General features: G+C 42.5%; 1 protein-coding gene across 1 annotated transcript; it reads right to left on the bottom strand.

Annotated features, from left to right (window-relative positions):
- Positions 1–1,629: 1,629 nt before the first annotated feature.
- Positions 1,630–5,434, bottom strand: LOC121545308 (transcription factor MafB). Its single transcript, XM_041855719.2, has one exon. The coding sequence runs from the start codon at positions 4,977–4,979 to the stop codon at positions 3,765–3,767; it is 1,215 nt and encodes a 404-aa protein (XP_041711653.1). The 5' UTR covers positions 4,980–5,434; the 3' UTR covers positions 1,630–3,764.
- Between the last annotated feature and the right edge of the window lie 12,074 nt (positions 5,435–17,508).

Raw genomic sequence — 17,508 nt, 5'->3', positions numbered from 1 at the left:
CACACAAATTGGGGATTTGAGTTGTTAAATCTCCTTCCCCTGCCGTTCGTGCAGAGTTGCAATGTCAAAGATCTTATTTTACCGTGGGCATGTGCAAGGCGGGATTTCTGCCAAAGTCAGCAGCACAGGCCAGCTCCCTGAATAACCTGGTCTCAGAGCATTTCATTTTGTTGTCTGTTGGTCTCAAAGCATTTCCTATTATTCTGAATGTAAATCCGAGACACTCCATTTAGTATGATATGTTACGTTTCGTATGGTATGTATTAATTTGTGGATGTCCATCACCCATTTCGTATGATACTGTATGTTATGAATTACAATTAATATGATATGTTACGAATTTGCAAAATGTACAATATCTTACACATTTGCAAAACATATATGTTACGAATTCTAGCTAGGTGGCTAATGTTAGCGAGCTTGCTAATGTTAGCTAGGCTAGGGGTTAAGGTTAGCTAACACGTTAAGTAGCAAAGTTGCCCTTGATGACATTCAAACTCGCAACCTTTGGGTTGCTAGATTTGGATTATATGCCCAACCAACCACCCTCTTTTTCTTCTTGGCTTAAGTAACCATCTGTCTTATGTAATCATAGCAAAGGTAACATATGATACTGAATGGAGTGGCTCGGATTTACTTACAGAATAATACGAGATGCTCTGAGACTAGGTTGCACTGCATCGCGAGATGAACCCCTGGACCCAGTAAGGTTAGGCTTCTGTCGTGCTCAGTATTTGGTCAAATTCCAGGGTTTTCACCATGCAACGTGTGTTTAAATCAAGAGACTAATCTAGAATTGACGACAGGCCTGCTACCAGTGACTGCAAAACGCAAGCACAGACTGACTGGTAAAGTAGGCTATGGCCACAGTGGGTCTGCTACACTCATTTTTCCTCTGTAACATGTGCAGCAGCTTTGTTTCAGTAATGGCCAATAGGCCCAGGTTTTTTCACTAAGAAATTAGACTGGTCTGTATTTCCAAGAGGGTGCATGTAGACTTTAGGCATACACATTTAGGCTACACGTTCATAAACGCAATGTTATGACCTCATATCAACTACTATATCTCGGAAATGCCTTCACCTATACGACGTTACATAGGCTATCGTAACTGTATTTAGCCTATAATGGACATGACATATTTCTGTTCAGTAGGTTTATAGGCTACGACTAAAGTACAGCAGACTCATTCAGCTCAAAACGGTGTGCCAGGAATTGGGCTATGTTTTAGTGACGGAAAGATTTACCAGAACACCGTAGGCATGTCTTCCTAAAAACATACTTTTCCGGAACTGTATGCGAAATGTGTAGCTCTGTGTATAAGATCGGAGCGGCCTGTAGCTTGCAACGGAGGTGACGCATTAGCTCACCTTACTCCATGTTACATTTAGCAGACGCTCATATCCAGAGCGGCTTACAGGAGCAATTAGGGTTAAGTGCCTTGCTCAAGGGCACATCGACAGATTTTTCACCTGTCGGCTCGGGAATTGGAACCAGCGACCATTCGATTACTGGCCATTAACCGCTAGGCTACCTGCCGCCATGACCTGCTGTTAATTTGGTCATGACGTAATTCGGAGAGAAAAACGGGAGAGAGAGTATATAGAATAAACAGTCCGAGAAATGTAATTGCCATTTCAATGACTTTAATAAGCAAAATAGGAAACCATTTCTTTCAACAACAACAAAAAATAAGACGAAACAGAAACCAGCCTGAATGGAACTATAACAGTTCAAATTTAAGATATTTTTTTTGTATCTTATTTATATAAACAGGATTGAAAATTGATCCCCATCATCATCGCAAAATACATGAAATTAAAAACAAAACAACAACCTGCTGCTGCAGTTTCAATCTGATTTCAACACAGTTGAATCAGTAACAAACCAAGAGATTGTTAAATGCATGACTTTTCAACAATAGTTTTTTAAATGCAAGCACCATGCTTATTCAATATGATCTGACAGTTTGTTAATTTAAATCATTAAAATAAAAACTTTAATATGCATCTGGCCAGCAGAACCAGAATCACCAAATAAGAATACAACAGACGAAAACATAATATCATATAACATAACATAACATAACATACACAACAGTTTTCATTTCGAGATTTTGCACAACCTGAATCCTTTTTTTTACTGACCAGCAGCAAAAAAAATATCAGGAAAACATATAGCATTAATATATTTAAACTTCGTATTTTGAAACGCATGCGCAATCTAAATACTTGTTAATTGTACATAAAACCCCTGACTTGGTTAACGTTGTTGAACATGTTTTAAAAAATGCTTGATATTGCCGAGGAACAGTACAAAATATATAGTATATCACTGTTAATGCGATGCAGCTGCACCCAATAAAATACATTAATCAAGTTGAGAAATGATATGACTATCCTGTTCTTCACATTATATAATGGTGTTAGGGTTACGCAATAGTTAACATAATGGCATTTCTGGCTAAGAAATTCTCTGCTGACTACAGCACCAGACGGAAATGAAATGGAATAACATGTATAACAGTATTTTTATACTATAGCCTATATGCATCCTAGGAGTAGAACACAAAGTTATGCATGGTGCGTAAATGTGGTGCGCAAAGGACCATCACTCATCTGCTAATATTCTAGCTATGCGTTTGTTTTGACAGCTTCGCACTATTATCACATTGTGTCATAAGGTTATTACTAAGCTTGCATCTATCTTGTCTTATTATTATTATTATTATTATTATTATTATTATTATTATTATAGAATAATAGTATGTCTTCCTTCAAGGGGGTCTGTACAAAACTCAAAATGAAAACGTAAAACAAATCATTAGGCTATCTAAAAAGTGCACTTAATATACAAAGTTTGTTGTCTTTAAATGCAACTGCAAAATGCCCATATCTCTGAATCAATACCCACAAAATGAAACTCAAACAACAAGAAAAAATAATAAAACACAACTCAAAGAAAGAAAGAAGTTAAAAACCAGCCTCCTCGATCTTGGTGTGCAGTTTTGCGGTTGCGTAATATTTACAAGGCTACAGAAGGCCTACTGTCCTCATTCCATTCCTCTAAACCCCACAACACTATGGAGAAGCGCAGATCAACGACATGCTCTTAAGATACACGAGAAACAAAAAGAAAGTACAAAATAGAAATTATTACCGTACATGTCCAGCATGCAGGATTAATATTTTAATGCAGATTTTTGTTTCAATATATATTCGAATATAACCAAGCAGGCAATAAACCAATGAGATGTTGCATAACATGTAAGTAGACAGAAGTAAAGTTTGCATAATGTGGAGTCTTGTTTATCAACTCTCTTTTCCTTTTTCAGGCCCAGTGTCGAATGTGAGTCTCAAAACGCTTCTCTCTGCGTTGTTTGTTGTGTAGGCCCAGGCCGGGCGGTCATCCCACTAACAGACACAGTAAAAGCAGTATAGCCTAAAAAGAGGAAAGTTCACCCGCGGCTCCTCTCTTCTCTCAGGAAGATGAAAAAAGTATATTCACTACAAGCAACTAATCTACAAAGATGCGCGGCGTTGACCCAACATTCTACCTTGTTCTTTGTATCTCAGTTGTCACGTGGATCGAGAGAGATGGTTAGATATGATAATATTATTTTATGGATTATTCTTCTAATATGAATATAGTTGTTGACTGTCATTAGTACAGTAAATATGAAGGGGTATTTAATTATTATTGTTTGTTCATCAGCATCAGTTGGTGGTGGGGTAGGGGTGAGTCAATAGAGCTATAATAACAACTCACATGAAAAACTCTGGGGATGACGGGTTGTCACTAGTAGGCCTAGACCCAGCCTCGCGGATCCCGTTATTCGCTCCCGTTCCCGTCAGTTTCTCGCACTTGAGTTTGTAGGCGTCCCTCTCGCGTGCCAGCCGGTTGATCTCCGCCTTGAGCGCCTCCACCTGGTCTATCAGATGCGTCTTCTCGTTCTCCAGCACGTGCTTCTGCTGCACCCGCTTGTAACGGCAGGACTGTGCGTAGCCCCGGTTCTTCAGGGTCCGCCTCTTCTGCTTGAGGCGGATGACATCGTCCTTGGTGAACCCCCGCAGGTGTCTGTTCAGCTCCCTCACAGACATGGACACCAGCTGGTCGTCAGAGAAGCGGTCCTCCACGTTGCCTGAGCCATGGTGCCCCTGGCCCGAGTGGCCGTGATGGTGATGGTGGCGGTGGTGGTGGAGGGCTTGGTGGGAGTCTGGGGAGACGGGGGATGGGCTGTCTGGGTCCTGGCTGTGGTGGTGGTGGTGGTGGTGCTGGGTGTGGGGGTGGCTGAGCCCCCCCGGGTGTCCAGACAGGTCATCAGGGTGGTGTGGGATGCCTCCCCCATAGGGATGATGGTGCTGCTGGGGTTGGCCATGATGGTTGTGGTGTTGGTGAGGCCCTCTGTAGCCATCGAAGGCGCCCTGCTGCAGCTGCTGCTGGACGTGCGGGGGCGGGGGGTGACCATGGGCCGTGGCTCCGATCAGGGCCTCCACTGCGTCCTCCGGGGTCAGGCTGAGCGTCTGTGGATCGATCTGCTGGTGGTACCCGCCGTTGGGCATCCAGTACAGCTCCTCCAGATGGTTCTTCTGCTCTGTGGGACTGAAGCTGGGCGAGGAGGGCACCGAGCTACATGGTGTGCTGATCGGGGTGGAGGACACAGAGCCCTGGGGCTGGAGCCGAGTGCACTGGCGCACCCCGGCGCGTTCCAGCCCGGCCAGACCTTCTTTCTTCACGTCGAACTTCATTAGGTCAAAGTCGTTGACGTATTCCAGAGCCAGAGGGCTGTTGGGGAGCTCCGGACCCATGCTCAGCTCGGCGCTCATGGTGCTGCCGTGACTCTGATGCAGATGGGTGAAGGTGTTTGCCAGCGTCGCGAAAACAGACTTGTTAATAATAAGCGTCTCTTCTCCACTCTCTTGTCTCATGCAGTAGTTTTTCCTACTGCTCCAATGCTGCAGACTCGTGTACTGTTGCATGTAACACCGTTCGGAGAGGTAAAAAAGTAGAAAACTAAATACAAGTGGAATAAACTTTGAGACTAGTGCACTGCAAACGACATGGGAATTTGCGTCATGTAGCCTACTTCTTTCTGCTAGCTGGCTCTGGTCAACAGACGAGAAGTGGATGTAGAAATAATTTCGCCTCAGTGCAAAAGTAAACCGTCAGTCCTTTCAGAAGAAATGAACTTAAAAAAGAAACACATAAATTAAAAATAATAAAATAATACCGAGTTGTCGTTGACGCAGGCTCCTGTCCTGTCCTCGTCAACGTTGTAGATATAAGGTATAGTCCTTGTTTTCGCCAGGAAAAGAAGAAGTAGATGAGACTATGGAGTCTGTTTTTTGCTTGGAGAAGCAGCCTTCCAGCTCTGCACCGCAGAGATTTGAGCTCTTCTTTCCTTCCTGACACACTCACTCTCGAGTATTCAGCAGACTGCGCTGACTGCCTGCCAGCACTTTATGCTTATAGCGCACCGTGACGTCAGGTTGGAAGGCAGGTCCACTTGCCTGCCCCTCTCCAATGGGAGAATGACTGAGGGGGAGAGGTTGGAGGAGATGGGAGGAGAGGATGGAGAGCGGAGCGCTCTTTCTGACAGCAACGAAGGAGGGGGTGATAAAGGGTAGAGAGGGAGAGAAGAGCTGAATGCCTTCACTTAGGAGAACCAATGGCATGTTATCGTTTAACAGCCCACGTTTTACGCATAATTCCCCCTCTTCTACGGCAATTATCTCCCAGTTTACACTGAGTGAACAGAGAGAATACAGTGATCTGCATACATAAGGATCCATAAAAACTTGATGATGTTGTTGGTGAAAAGTGTTTTACGGTATTAGTATTTAACCTTTACGCACGCATAGCGTGTAAACCCCTTTAACGGCACAAAATAACTAAATAATTTCAAACCTGGAGTAAAATGTAAGATTCAATAATGACAAAGTAACCATTCACATGCATCGGGAGATTGTTTTGTAGCCTATTTTGAAGACGTATAGGCATTTTAATTTAACTTTTCAATGGGGGAAAGTGAGCTGTTGCCTCTTCGAAACGTAACCTATATATTTATAAATTTCCAACTAGAGAAACATGATTCTGAAAATCTAATTATATCTACATCGTTCTTAAAACCTCCTTTGTAATTTAATATCCAAATGTTGTTCTTTGCCAACATAGTTTATTCTGGATCACTAAATGCTGTCATTTTGTGGTCAACTCGATTTGTTTCTGACGTTCAATTAATATTTCTATCTAATCCACAATTATTGGCACCATATATAGGCTATTTGCACAGGCATAGACTATTATATCGTTTGTATGTGTGTGTTTTTTCCAATGTAGATATGCACGTACTTCCAGGTTCCAAATCTTGAGAACATCCTCCAGGATTCAAAGACATTGAGAAAATGTTATGTTGTTAGACTATAGAGTACAAGTACATTCTGACATCGTGCCAATGGTAATATCAGCATGGAGCCCGAGCGAGAGACAGAACGCTCTTTCTTGGCTCGAACATTGTGTAGTGCGTATAAGGCAAGGCATTGGAAACTTTGAAAAGCACAAGTGGTGAGTAGATACTGTGAAAAGAGGCTCAAGACTGCCGCTCCGTGGTCCTGTCGGACGCTGCACGGAGACCTCGCTAGGCAATATTGGTTTTTCGTTCAATTAGACACTAATTTAACAATGCATTTGATAACCCGTTTTTCTTTTAGGACTTCATTTTGTTGATAAATAACACTTTATTAGATACTTTTGTATGTAACTGTTATTAGTAGCCGTATTATAAAGTAAAATTAAGTTCAACATTCACATTAAATATTCTAAGGAAAAACGAATAGTTATGGAACAATGAAATTAAAGTCGACCTTCAGGAATATAAAAGTGAATCGTGGGCCTTTGCATTTACTTACATTGGAATAATTGCCTTTATTTGTTCTAAGAGATGTCTTAATTTCCTGCAGAAGGAAGTTGCTTGTAAATTAGTCAATTTGATGAATCGATTCTATTATCATCCGGTTTCCACCTCATATCCACGCCTGAGCTCATGGCCCCGGCCAGTACTTATCGATTAGGCTGAAGATGGAGGGGACCGGGCGCAGCATGCACACATCATCCAATAACTGTTTGTTTAAAACTTCATTCATTTCAACTCTGCATTTCTTCACGATGTATGAAGATGCTGAAATAAACTACACATTTCAATATTCTCACACATTTATCCATTCAGATAATTCAGAGGTTATTTGCATGATTCAGTCCATATTAGGCTACAAAAAAAAAAAAAAAAAACGTCCCATATTTTATCTGGTTTTAAAACGTCATAAAAATCGAATAAACTCTCGACTGACTAGAGTAGCAGCAAAACGTGAAGGAATGTTCTCTCACATTGTCAGTGTTAGGCCTATAAGTATTTCGAGCTTTTATAAGAGTAGGCTACTAAAGGCTGAAAGACATAAATTGTCGTTTTATGCAGTGATAAATATATAAGCAACTCTACTTTCTGACAGAAGCGATCGAGACTTCAAATCCCCCCAAAAAAAATGTTTTTTCTAAGAATATGGTTGGCCTTAAGTGTATTATTATTATTATTTATATTATTAATATTATTATTATTGTTATTATTATTATTGTTATGTGTTGTTTTTATTAGCAGGCTATTACTATAACGCTATTATTATTTAGGCTACTACACACTTAGGCTATAATAACATAATTACATTTCCAATAAAAGTTGTTATATCAGAATATACTGATTGTTACATTATTTTAAAACCAATCAATTAATCCAGCTTCCTCCGTAAGATATTAATCTATAATATTTATAATATCAGCAGATCACCAGGCATTTCTCAAGCGCCCTGGCTGCCTGAGTGAAGGTACTGTATATAGGGCTGAAGCGTCGGGCCGGCGACAGCATTAGTCCCTCTTTAACAACTTTTCCCTAAAACACCCCCAGAGGCAGAGCGCGTACCGAACCCTGACAGCGTTATCCCAAACGCCTGGTGCATAGGCTATCAGACCATACGATAGGGTACAATCAATTAAGCAATGGAGAGGCATCAAATACTACAGATATAGCACTACCAACCCAGTCTCATGAGCTATACCACTACACTCATAGACCTAACTGTTGTACTGCGTTAAAACCCCCTATCTATCCCAGCCTAGTCGAACAAAGCTTAACACCATGTTTCTAATTCTGCAGTGAGACTGAGAGCTTGTTGGTTTTCTTCGGACCTGAAGGCAGCGCCATTAGCGTGTAATGCGCTCTAATATACCCCAGCCCTGCCGTAATAGCCAAGCAGGCAGGCAGGCCGCCGTCGGCTCTCCCCCTTCGGTAATAGCATGGCTGTAATGGAGACGCGAGATGTAAAAAGCGTCCATGTCAGCAGCATATCGCTGGTTAATGATCTATTAAGTGATCCGTGTGCTTATGGACAGCGAAAAAAAGTGTTGATGTTTGCTTATTTAGCCTCTAATGAGTCTCCCATCCTACGGATTTTAGGAATGAATAACAAGAAATAAAATCACCTTTAAAATGTTCACATTTAAACAGTGCAGGGCACAACGGACTCTGTAGTGGTGAGGAGGCACGCGCTCCCCACAGCAACACACCTCGCACCGGGAGCATGAGGCCAATGCACCTGCTCCTGTAACGGCGAGGGACACGAGGTCATGGCACCTGCTCCGGTAACGGCGAGGGGCACGAGGCCATGGCACCTGCTACTATAAGGGCGACGGGGCACGAGGCCTGCTGGTTTGATAACGTTGGGAGTGGCTGCTTCGGCTAAGCCAAGTCTCCACCAGCGAACTGGATGTGTATTGGCTTGCAGTACTTCAGAGCGCATCTATTCCAGCCGCACATGTAGGTAAGGATGGCGTGGCGCGCGCGGTCTGGTGGCTGTGCATAACAACAGAGGCTCGAGGAGTTGGCTTTATGATTCTGTTTCAGAGGCTTCTGTATTTTTCTCCATTGACTAAACTTTTGCTAATTTGAAACGGACCGGTTCGTCTTTATGAAGTGGGTAATAGTGTATGGTTCTTTACTGGACCCATTTGCAGGTGTAATGATTAACGCAGATATCCCCTACAGATCATCCATCAATTCCAGGAAAGAGCGAGAGGAAAGTGTGTGTTTGTGTGTGTGTTTGCGTGCGTGCGTGCGTGCGAGCGAGAGAGAGAGAATTTGTGTGTGAGAGAGGGGCAGATATAGAATGATGCTTTGTAGTGTGTTGCGCACGGAGAGCCTCGCGAGTCACCATGGCTTTAACGCACTCAGCCACAGTGCGCTCTAGACGGAGGACAGGAGCATAGCGCTCTAGCGTGTACCAATGACCCCCGGGTTCTAGAGCCCAAAGTTTCACTCGCGCTTCTCGAGTTCCACAATATGATTAGGAGAGAGAAAGAGAGAAAAATTGCAAAAATAGGGCACAAATAGTTCATAGCCAGAAAATTATACGACTGTGATTTAACCAAGCCCCTTATCGAATGCAATTAACTTTTTATGCTTACTTCATAGTTAAAATTCTAGAATAATTCGATATGCCTGTATGTTTAGTCAGTGTAATATGTTCTACTATAAAGCGGGAGCATGTTTAGTCTGTCTGTAGACTATATCTGGATGCTTACTTTGTTCAGTCACGGTCATAATTTTCGACTATAGTATTAAACACAATCCAGTTAAAGTGTGTACTATATTATTCAACCCAACCAAATTAAAGTTCACGAGAGCGCGGCTAATTACTTATCACGGCATGGTCGATTTTACTTGATGGATATAAAAACAGTGGTAGATACCTAAGCTCTGATATTGAATTGGACAAGGGGGGAGTCATCAATTATTTTCAATATTACTTTCAAAATGATAGACATAGTCTGACGATCTCCTCTCCATATAGAAACTAAACCATAAGCATTCCACACAATATGAATAGGCTACTACAGCTCAACACTGACTCCAACATGGGCAGATCTATTGATAAGCTATATCACAACGATAAATACAAACATATCGTTATTTGAGCTCAACAAGCTTTAAAAAAAAAAGTGAGAAAGATTATTTTTAAAGAAGACAAAATGATGTGCAGACTATGTCATCTCTACCTTCGAGATGACATTATCGTTCATTTAGAGTTGAATACTTATACAGTAACTCAGACATTCTTGTTTACTCGAAGAAGATCGATGAACTGCAGTGAAAACATGTATTATTAAGGCGTGTCATCTCTGTGTAGGCTACACTGTGTCCAGACCTATACCTCTAAATGTATCTAACATTCCCGAGAGCGATAATTGACTGGGGAAGTCTTTAAAGACAGAACAAGTGGTGAGATAAGTGGAAATGGCTCTCATAAATATGAAAAGGGGAATCGATTTAGCAGTGAACACCAAATGCTTACCCTTAATAAAGACTGACTCAGAGGAAGAACTAAGTTAGCATTTTATGTAAATGCACAAAAGGCCGACACCTTTTTATAGACATATGGAGATACATATAGGCCTATCCAATAAATGTGCTCCTATGGTCTGTTTCACTAATGCAGTGATGTATCTGTCCTGAAGAAGGCCAGGGTCTAGGCTACTCGGTCGGAGAATATATAGGTTATTTCTTAGAGCAGGGCGCCTCTCCTGCTGAGTTGCATTCGTGTGTGCATGCGTATGTGTGTGTGTGTGTGTGTGTGTGCGTTTGTGTGTGTGTGTGTGTGTGTGTGTGTGTGTGTGTGTGTGTGTGTGTGTGTGTGTGTTCACATTGACACGGAGAGTTGGACAGGTGATGATGGCTAAATAGTATATCCTAACTGTATTGAATGTGAATATATGTCGACTTTGTGGTGTAGGCTATCCTTGAGAAAATAGTATGGTTGAAAATACAGCAATACGACAAAGTCAGATAATAAATATCTGTGTATGCAAGTAAGTGTATGCAAAGATTTTGTCATTAGAATGTCACGCCTTGCAGCAATGTAACATAATTATGTGTTATGTGCATGGAGAGGTCGCGCACTCTTTTTTTTTTTTACTCGTGTCTGTCCTTTTCACTAAAACCTCAGCGAGCACTGAAACGGTGAGCCAAAGAGTGAGAGAGAGAGACAGAGACAGAGAGCGAGAGAGAGAGAGAGAGAGAGAGAGAGAGAGAGAGAGAGAGAGAGAGAGAGAGAGATTAAATAAATAATACTAACCACATCAAACTGCTTGTCTCCAAAATCATTTCAGTTTGTGCTGTAATGCAGGCCAATTCTAAGTATGGGGGATGTGGTTGAGTGATATGCAGTAAATAAAACAACGGAGTAAGGACATAAAATACCCCTACATATTGCTCTGGCTTGACCCTCCAAGAAAAAAGTTACCCAGTTGTGCAATTATAGATTTGATTGGGATTTCAATGAGTAATGTAAAATTAACTGGCTCCATTCCAACAGGACTTTTGGTGAAATGCATGTTACAGTATCATGTCGGATGTAAATGTTCACTGGTTGGATTCGGCAATTATGACGGTAGTTTTTGGCATCACCTAAATAGCTACATCCCTATAGGCACAAGACGTTGAAAATATGTCTTTCAACCAATCTTGTTTACCGGGATAGGAAATATATACAGCTAAACGTTTTGATTAAACTCACTCTAACAACCCCTTAACTCAGCCTAACAAAACGGGCTATAGTTGCCAATCACTATAACAAATGAATCATGTTAACAGTTCGTCAAAACATTTTTATTAATTCGCATAATTCATCATGTATAAGTAAATGAACGCAATCCATTTGCACATAATCCATCGTAGCCACACGCACCCCGCGTCTCCGTCCATCTAGTCTGCCTGGAGACCACTTGGTTCCATTACACCATCAACTATTAGAGAGATGCTTTTTTCTAGACATGCAGATCCCAGCCAAGCATTATTCTTGGCATGGAAAGATCTCTTTCCCTGAAATGAAATATAACATTAAAATGTCACTGTCGAGGAGTATCCTCCGTATTTCATGGCTAGGTCTAATTGTGGGCACATGGGGCTGGAGGCATACTTATAGGGTATATTACATTTCCAACCCCATGTAATATTCTGGAAAATATGCGTCATCTGTTTACTTTATTGAGTGAAGATTAAAGAAAAGAGTTCAATGGGCCTCAATGTTGGAGGACAAATGTCTGTGGAAGAGGTCAGAAAAGGATGTCATTGGTGGTTTACCCATCCATAGAACCTGATGTTGACCTTTATTGTTGCAATCACCATGCAAATCTGTGTTAACTTTTACATAGCGTATTTATTAACCATAATGTAATTAATCAGATGAACAACTGTAGTGCATGAAACAATGGTTGCATTGTAATTAAAATATAGACATTATACTGGTATGAAACTATACTACATACTAAATATAGTACTACTACTACTACTATTCTGCATTTTCATTGATTCAATATGGAGACAACAATGTTCCAGTAAAGAGTATAAATATCCATGGCAACATGTTTACAGTAAGTACAGTAGCCTATAGTATGACTGTGTGTTTGGCAGTACAACCATGGTGCTTTGGGTTTACAGCAGGACCAGGGGTTTGGTCGAAAAGCGGTTACAGAGAATGAACGGATGCTTAAGTACAGTGTCTGTGGCATTATGACCATTGGTGCTGTGGCTTTAGAGAGGGGTCAGGAGTGTGGTAGTACTGCTGTCAGGTAAATGGGCACATACAGTGGGTGAAAAAAGTATTTAGTCAGCCACCAATTGTGCAAGTTCTCCCACTTAAAAAGATGAGAGAGGCCTGTAATTTTCATCATAGGTACACGTCAACTATGACAGACAAATTGAGAAAATAAAATCCAGAAAATCACATTGTAGGATTTTTTCTATGAATTTATTTGCAAATTATGGTGGAACATAAGTATTTGGTCACCTACAAACAAGCAAGATTTCTGGCTCTCACAGACCTGTAACTTCTTCTTTAACATTTACATAAGAGGCTCCTCTGTCCTCCACTCGTTACCTGTATTAATGGCACCTGTTTGAACTTGTTATCAGTATAAAAGACACCTGTCCACAACCTCAAACAGTCACACTCCAAACTCCACTATGGCCAAGACCAAAGAGCTGTCAAAGGACACCAGAAACAAAATTGTAGACCTGCACCAGGCTGGGAAGACTGAATCTGCAATAGGTAAGCAGCTTGGTTTGAAGAAATCAACTGTGGGAGCAATTATTAGGAAATGGAAGACATACAAGACCACTGATAATCTCCCTCGATCTGGGGCTCCACGCAAGATCTCACCCCGTGGGGTCAAAATGATCACAAGAACGGTGAGCAAAAATCCCAGAACCACAAGGGGGGACCTAGTGAATGACCTGCAGAGAGCTGGGACCAAAGTAACAAAGCCTACCATCAGTAACACACTACGCCGCCAGGGACTCAAATCCTGCAGTGCCAGACGTGTCGCCCTGCTTAAGCCAGTACATGTCCAGGCCCGTCTGAAGTTTGCTAGAGTGCATTTGGATGATCCAGAAGAGGATTGGGAGAATGTCATATGGTCAGACGAAACCAAAATAGAACATTTTTGGTAAAAACTCAACTCATCGTGTTTGGAGGACAAAGAATGCTGAGTTGCATCCAAAGAACACCATACCTACTGTGAAGCATGGGGGTGGAAACATCATGCTTTGGGGCTGTTTTTCTGCAAAGGGACCAGGACGACTGATCTGTGTAAAGGAAATAATGAATGGGGCCATGTATCGTGAGATTTTGAGTGAAAACCTCCTTCCATCAGCAAGGGCATTGAAGATGAAACGTGGCTGGGTCTTTCAGCATGACAATGATCCCAAACACACCGCCCGGGCAACGAAGGAGTGGCTTCGTAAGAAGCATTTCAAGGTCCTGGAGTGGCCTAGCCAGTCTCCAGATCTCAACCCCATAGAAAATCTTTGGAGGGAGTTGAAAGTCCGTGTTGCCCAGCGACAGCCCCAAAACATCACTGCTCTAGAGGAGATCTGCATGGAGGAATGATCTGCATGGAGGAATGGGCCAAAATACCAGCAACAGTGTGTGAAAACCTTGTGAAGACTTACAGAAAATGTTTGACCTGTGTCATTGCCAACAAAGGGTATATAACAAACTATTGAGAAACTTTTGTTATTGACCAAATACTTATTTTCCACCATAATTTGCAAATAAATTCATAAAAAATCCTACAATGTGATTTTCTGGATTTCTTTTCCTCATTTTGTCTCTCATAGTTGACGTGTACCTAAGATGAAAATTACAGGCCTCTCTCATCTTTTTAAGTGGGAGAACTTGCACAATTGGTGGCTGACTAAATACTTTTTTCCCCCACTGTACATACAAATGTCCAGTAGTGTGAGTGTGTCTGGCATTAGGAGCAGTGGTGCCGTCGGTTTAGAGCCAGGCCAGGGTTAGGGTTAGGGGGAATGGACGTCTGACCTGCAGGTTGTGCTGATTCTGCTCCCAGGTGGACCATAGACACACGACTACAGGACTCCTGGACATGCATTTAACCTGCAGTAATTACAACGCTACTATACTGCAGTACAAACATGGAAATGTGTAAGCCATAGATGTGGCTAGCATACTTTAACTCCCATAGGCACTTGAGTAGATCTGAGAGGATTGGATAGGTATAAGCAATTTGCTGAAAACTACACCTATAGCCTATCAGAAGACATGGTACACCTATAGCCTATCAGAGGACATGGTACACCTATAGCCTATCAGAGGACATGGTACACCTATAGCCTATCAGAGGACATGGTACACCTATAGCCTATCAGAGGACATGGTACACCTATAGCCTATCAGAGGACATGGTACACCTATAGCCTATCAGAGGACATGGTACACCTATAGCCTATCAGAGGACATGGTACACCTATAGCCTATCAGAGGACATGGTACACCTATAGCCTATCAGAGGACATAGTACACCTATAGCCTATCAGAGGACATGGTACACCTATAGCCTATCAGAGGGCACGGTGGAGCTATTACCACTACTTAAGCCTTTAACATCATGTCAAATCTATGTAAGTATTTAGGGTGTAGGTGCTAGGGGCTAGAGGCTAGGGGTTGTTTTGGGATAGGGCCTTTGGTGGGTGTCCTGGCTGGATTGTTAAACTGTATGGGAATGCCCACGTTAATATTTGAACACCTATGGAGGTGCCCTTATTAGCTATGGGAGGGCCCAGGACTCCCAGGCACCCCATGATAACCCTGGTGGCCAGTGGGTTAATGCTGAATTTAGGGGAAACAAGGAGCTTACAACTTCCTAACGATAGTAATACTAGTAATAAATTAGTATTAGAACGTTTCTATATTTAATTATGGTTTATTATTGAAAGTGACTGAAGTGTAACCAGATTGGATTAGGTGATGAAAAGGGGTTGGAGATATGACTGAACAGAGTGATAGAGTGCAGATAGAGAGATTTAGAACATAGAGGGAGAGAAAGATTTAGAGAAGGAAAGAGTCCGGTGAGAGAGAGGGAGAACACACAATTGGGAAAAGAGAAAGGGTGAAAGAGAAAATTTGAAGAAGGGAGAGCAATAGAGAGAAACCGAACCAAGAGAAAAGGAGAGAGCGAATGTTGGAGAGAGAAAGTATCTCAACCCAAATGGCTGTTAAAAATCATTAATCTTGTGGGGATCTGTGTCAGCGCACGGCAGCAACACAAAGAGGCACAGAGCAGGGAGGAGAGCAGCTCAGTGACCCAGCACCAATTGGCTGAGAAAGGCCCACCAGGCTTTAATAGACTTTTGCTGATCCAACACTTGTTTGCTGGGAGCCACAAAGAGGCGATTGCAGAAGCTGACAGGGGCCTGCAGGCCCGGGGGCTCCACTCCTGGCCCATGATAAATGACCCGGGACAGAGGGGTGTGGGCAGGGCCAGGGGGGAGGACGGAGGGGTGAGGAGGGAAACAGGGCCAGAGTGTAAGAGAGAGAGAGAGGAGAGGCAAGGGGGAGGGCAGAGGAGGGATGAGAAGAGGGTAGAGAAGGAGGGTGAGGGAGGAGAGGCATGGGAGTGTGAGAGGGTGAGCGAGGGGAGGGGGGTGAGAGAAGAGGTCTAAAGGCTCCCTCCATTCCTGAGGAGAAAAGTAAAAGGGTTGAGGGAGGAGGGTAGTGGGGGTGAGAGAAGGTTGGCAAATGGGTGAGGAGTCTCGGGAGGGGACTTGGGTTAAGGTGGAGAATAAAAGGTAGGTGGGGTATGGAGGGAAGGATAGGAGCAGACAGAGGAGGGGAGTAGGGAGGTGACTGGGGGTGATAGAGGGAGGAGAGGGGGCAGAGAGATGTGGTGAGGGAGAGGAGAGAAAGCAGGAAAAAGGCAAAAGGAAAGAGGAACAGGTTTGAGTTAGGGGAGAGAAGGAGAAGAGGTGGAGGATTCCCTTCATTCGCAGTGTGAGTATGAGGGAAAAACGTATGCTCGGCACTTAGCCCTAAAAATATCCCCATTCCTGCCCACACAATGCCAGATCATTCCTGCCCACACAATGGTAGATCAATCCTGCCCACACAATGCCAGATCAATCCTGCCCACACAATGCCACAGTGGCACACCACTGACCCCGTGGGTCATTCTAACCTGCACATTCAAACCACTATCTTTTTACTTTAGTTATGCTGAGGAGGAACCCCAGGCAGCACATTAAAGTGGAACTGACAGAGTTTGAACTACTTTTCAGATATGAAACAAACAGACAATCATAATATCAGTCAAAAATATACAATTCCCAGTTTATGCTACAAAACCAACTTTATAAGAGGTTTTAAAAATAGGTTCTATTTGACTCAAAATGTCATGATGTACACCAAGGCATTGTTGGCAGAATAGATGGATGCAGTTCAATGAATGATTAATATAATTCACCAATACATATCTTGGTAGTCCCAAAAATATTGCTATCAGGTTGTAAATCACAGCTGGCCTGGTACATTGTATGCTGCCTCCATTCAGGATGCAATGTTTCAGTTTCAATGACTCAATATTTTGGACAAATTTGACAAATGTAACTAAGGCTGGGAATGTCAATACAATCAAACTAGCAAGGGCAATGATCACAAGTCAGTCATAACGTGGCTAATAGGCTAGCATACCTATTTATGTAGTAAGCTAAAAACACAGAGCCTAACTTTAACTAGATAGCTAGCTAGCTGCTAGGAGGATGTCATGTCATTGGAGTCGTTTTTCGGTGGCTATACACAGCTAGAGATGCATGTGTCATTTGGTTAGCTAGCAAGAACTTGAACGACTGTTATCCAGTTAGCATATCTCTTGCGTTCGCAAATTCACTCTGGCTATCTACTCCGATTTCAGAGCACTCTTGTCTGAGTGTGCCAGAGCACAGAATAACTGATAAATGAACACAAAACTCACTGAATATGATGGGTGTCAGTAAACGTAGGCAAAAAAAAACAGTTAGTTGTTTAGCCTAGCCAACCAGCTCTGCTAGGGTGAGTAAAATGGTCAAGAGTGAGGTGTTCTCTCATTTCTGTCTGGAAGTAGCAAGCTAGC

This window comes from Coregonus clupeaformis, chromosome 11 (genome assembly GCF_020615455.1).
Source record: "Coregonus clupeaformis isolate EN_2021a chromosome 11, ASM2061545v1, whole genome shotgun sequence".
Taxonomy (NCBI): Eukaryota; Metazoa; Chordata; class Actinopteri; order Salmoniformes; family Salmonidae; genus Coregonus; species Coregonus clupeaformis.
Note: the sequence above shows the minus strand (reverse complement) of the source record. Positions and strands in the feature narration are given on the sequence as shown.

What these genes read in the sequence shown, in the direction of transcription:
- LOC121545308 (XM_041855719.2), bottom strand. Translation starts at nt 4,979, where the DNA reads ATGCAACAGTACACGAGTCTGCAGCATTGGAGCAGTAGGAAAAACTAC.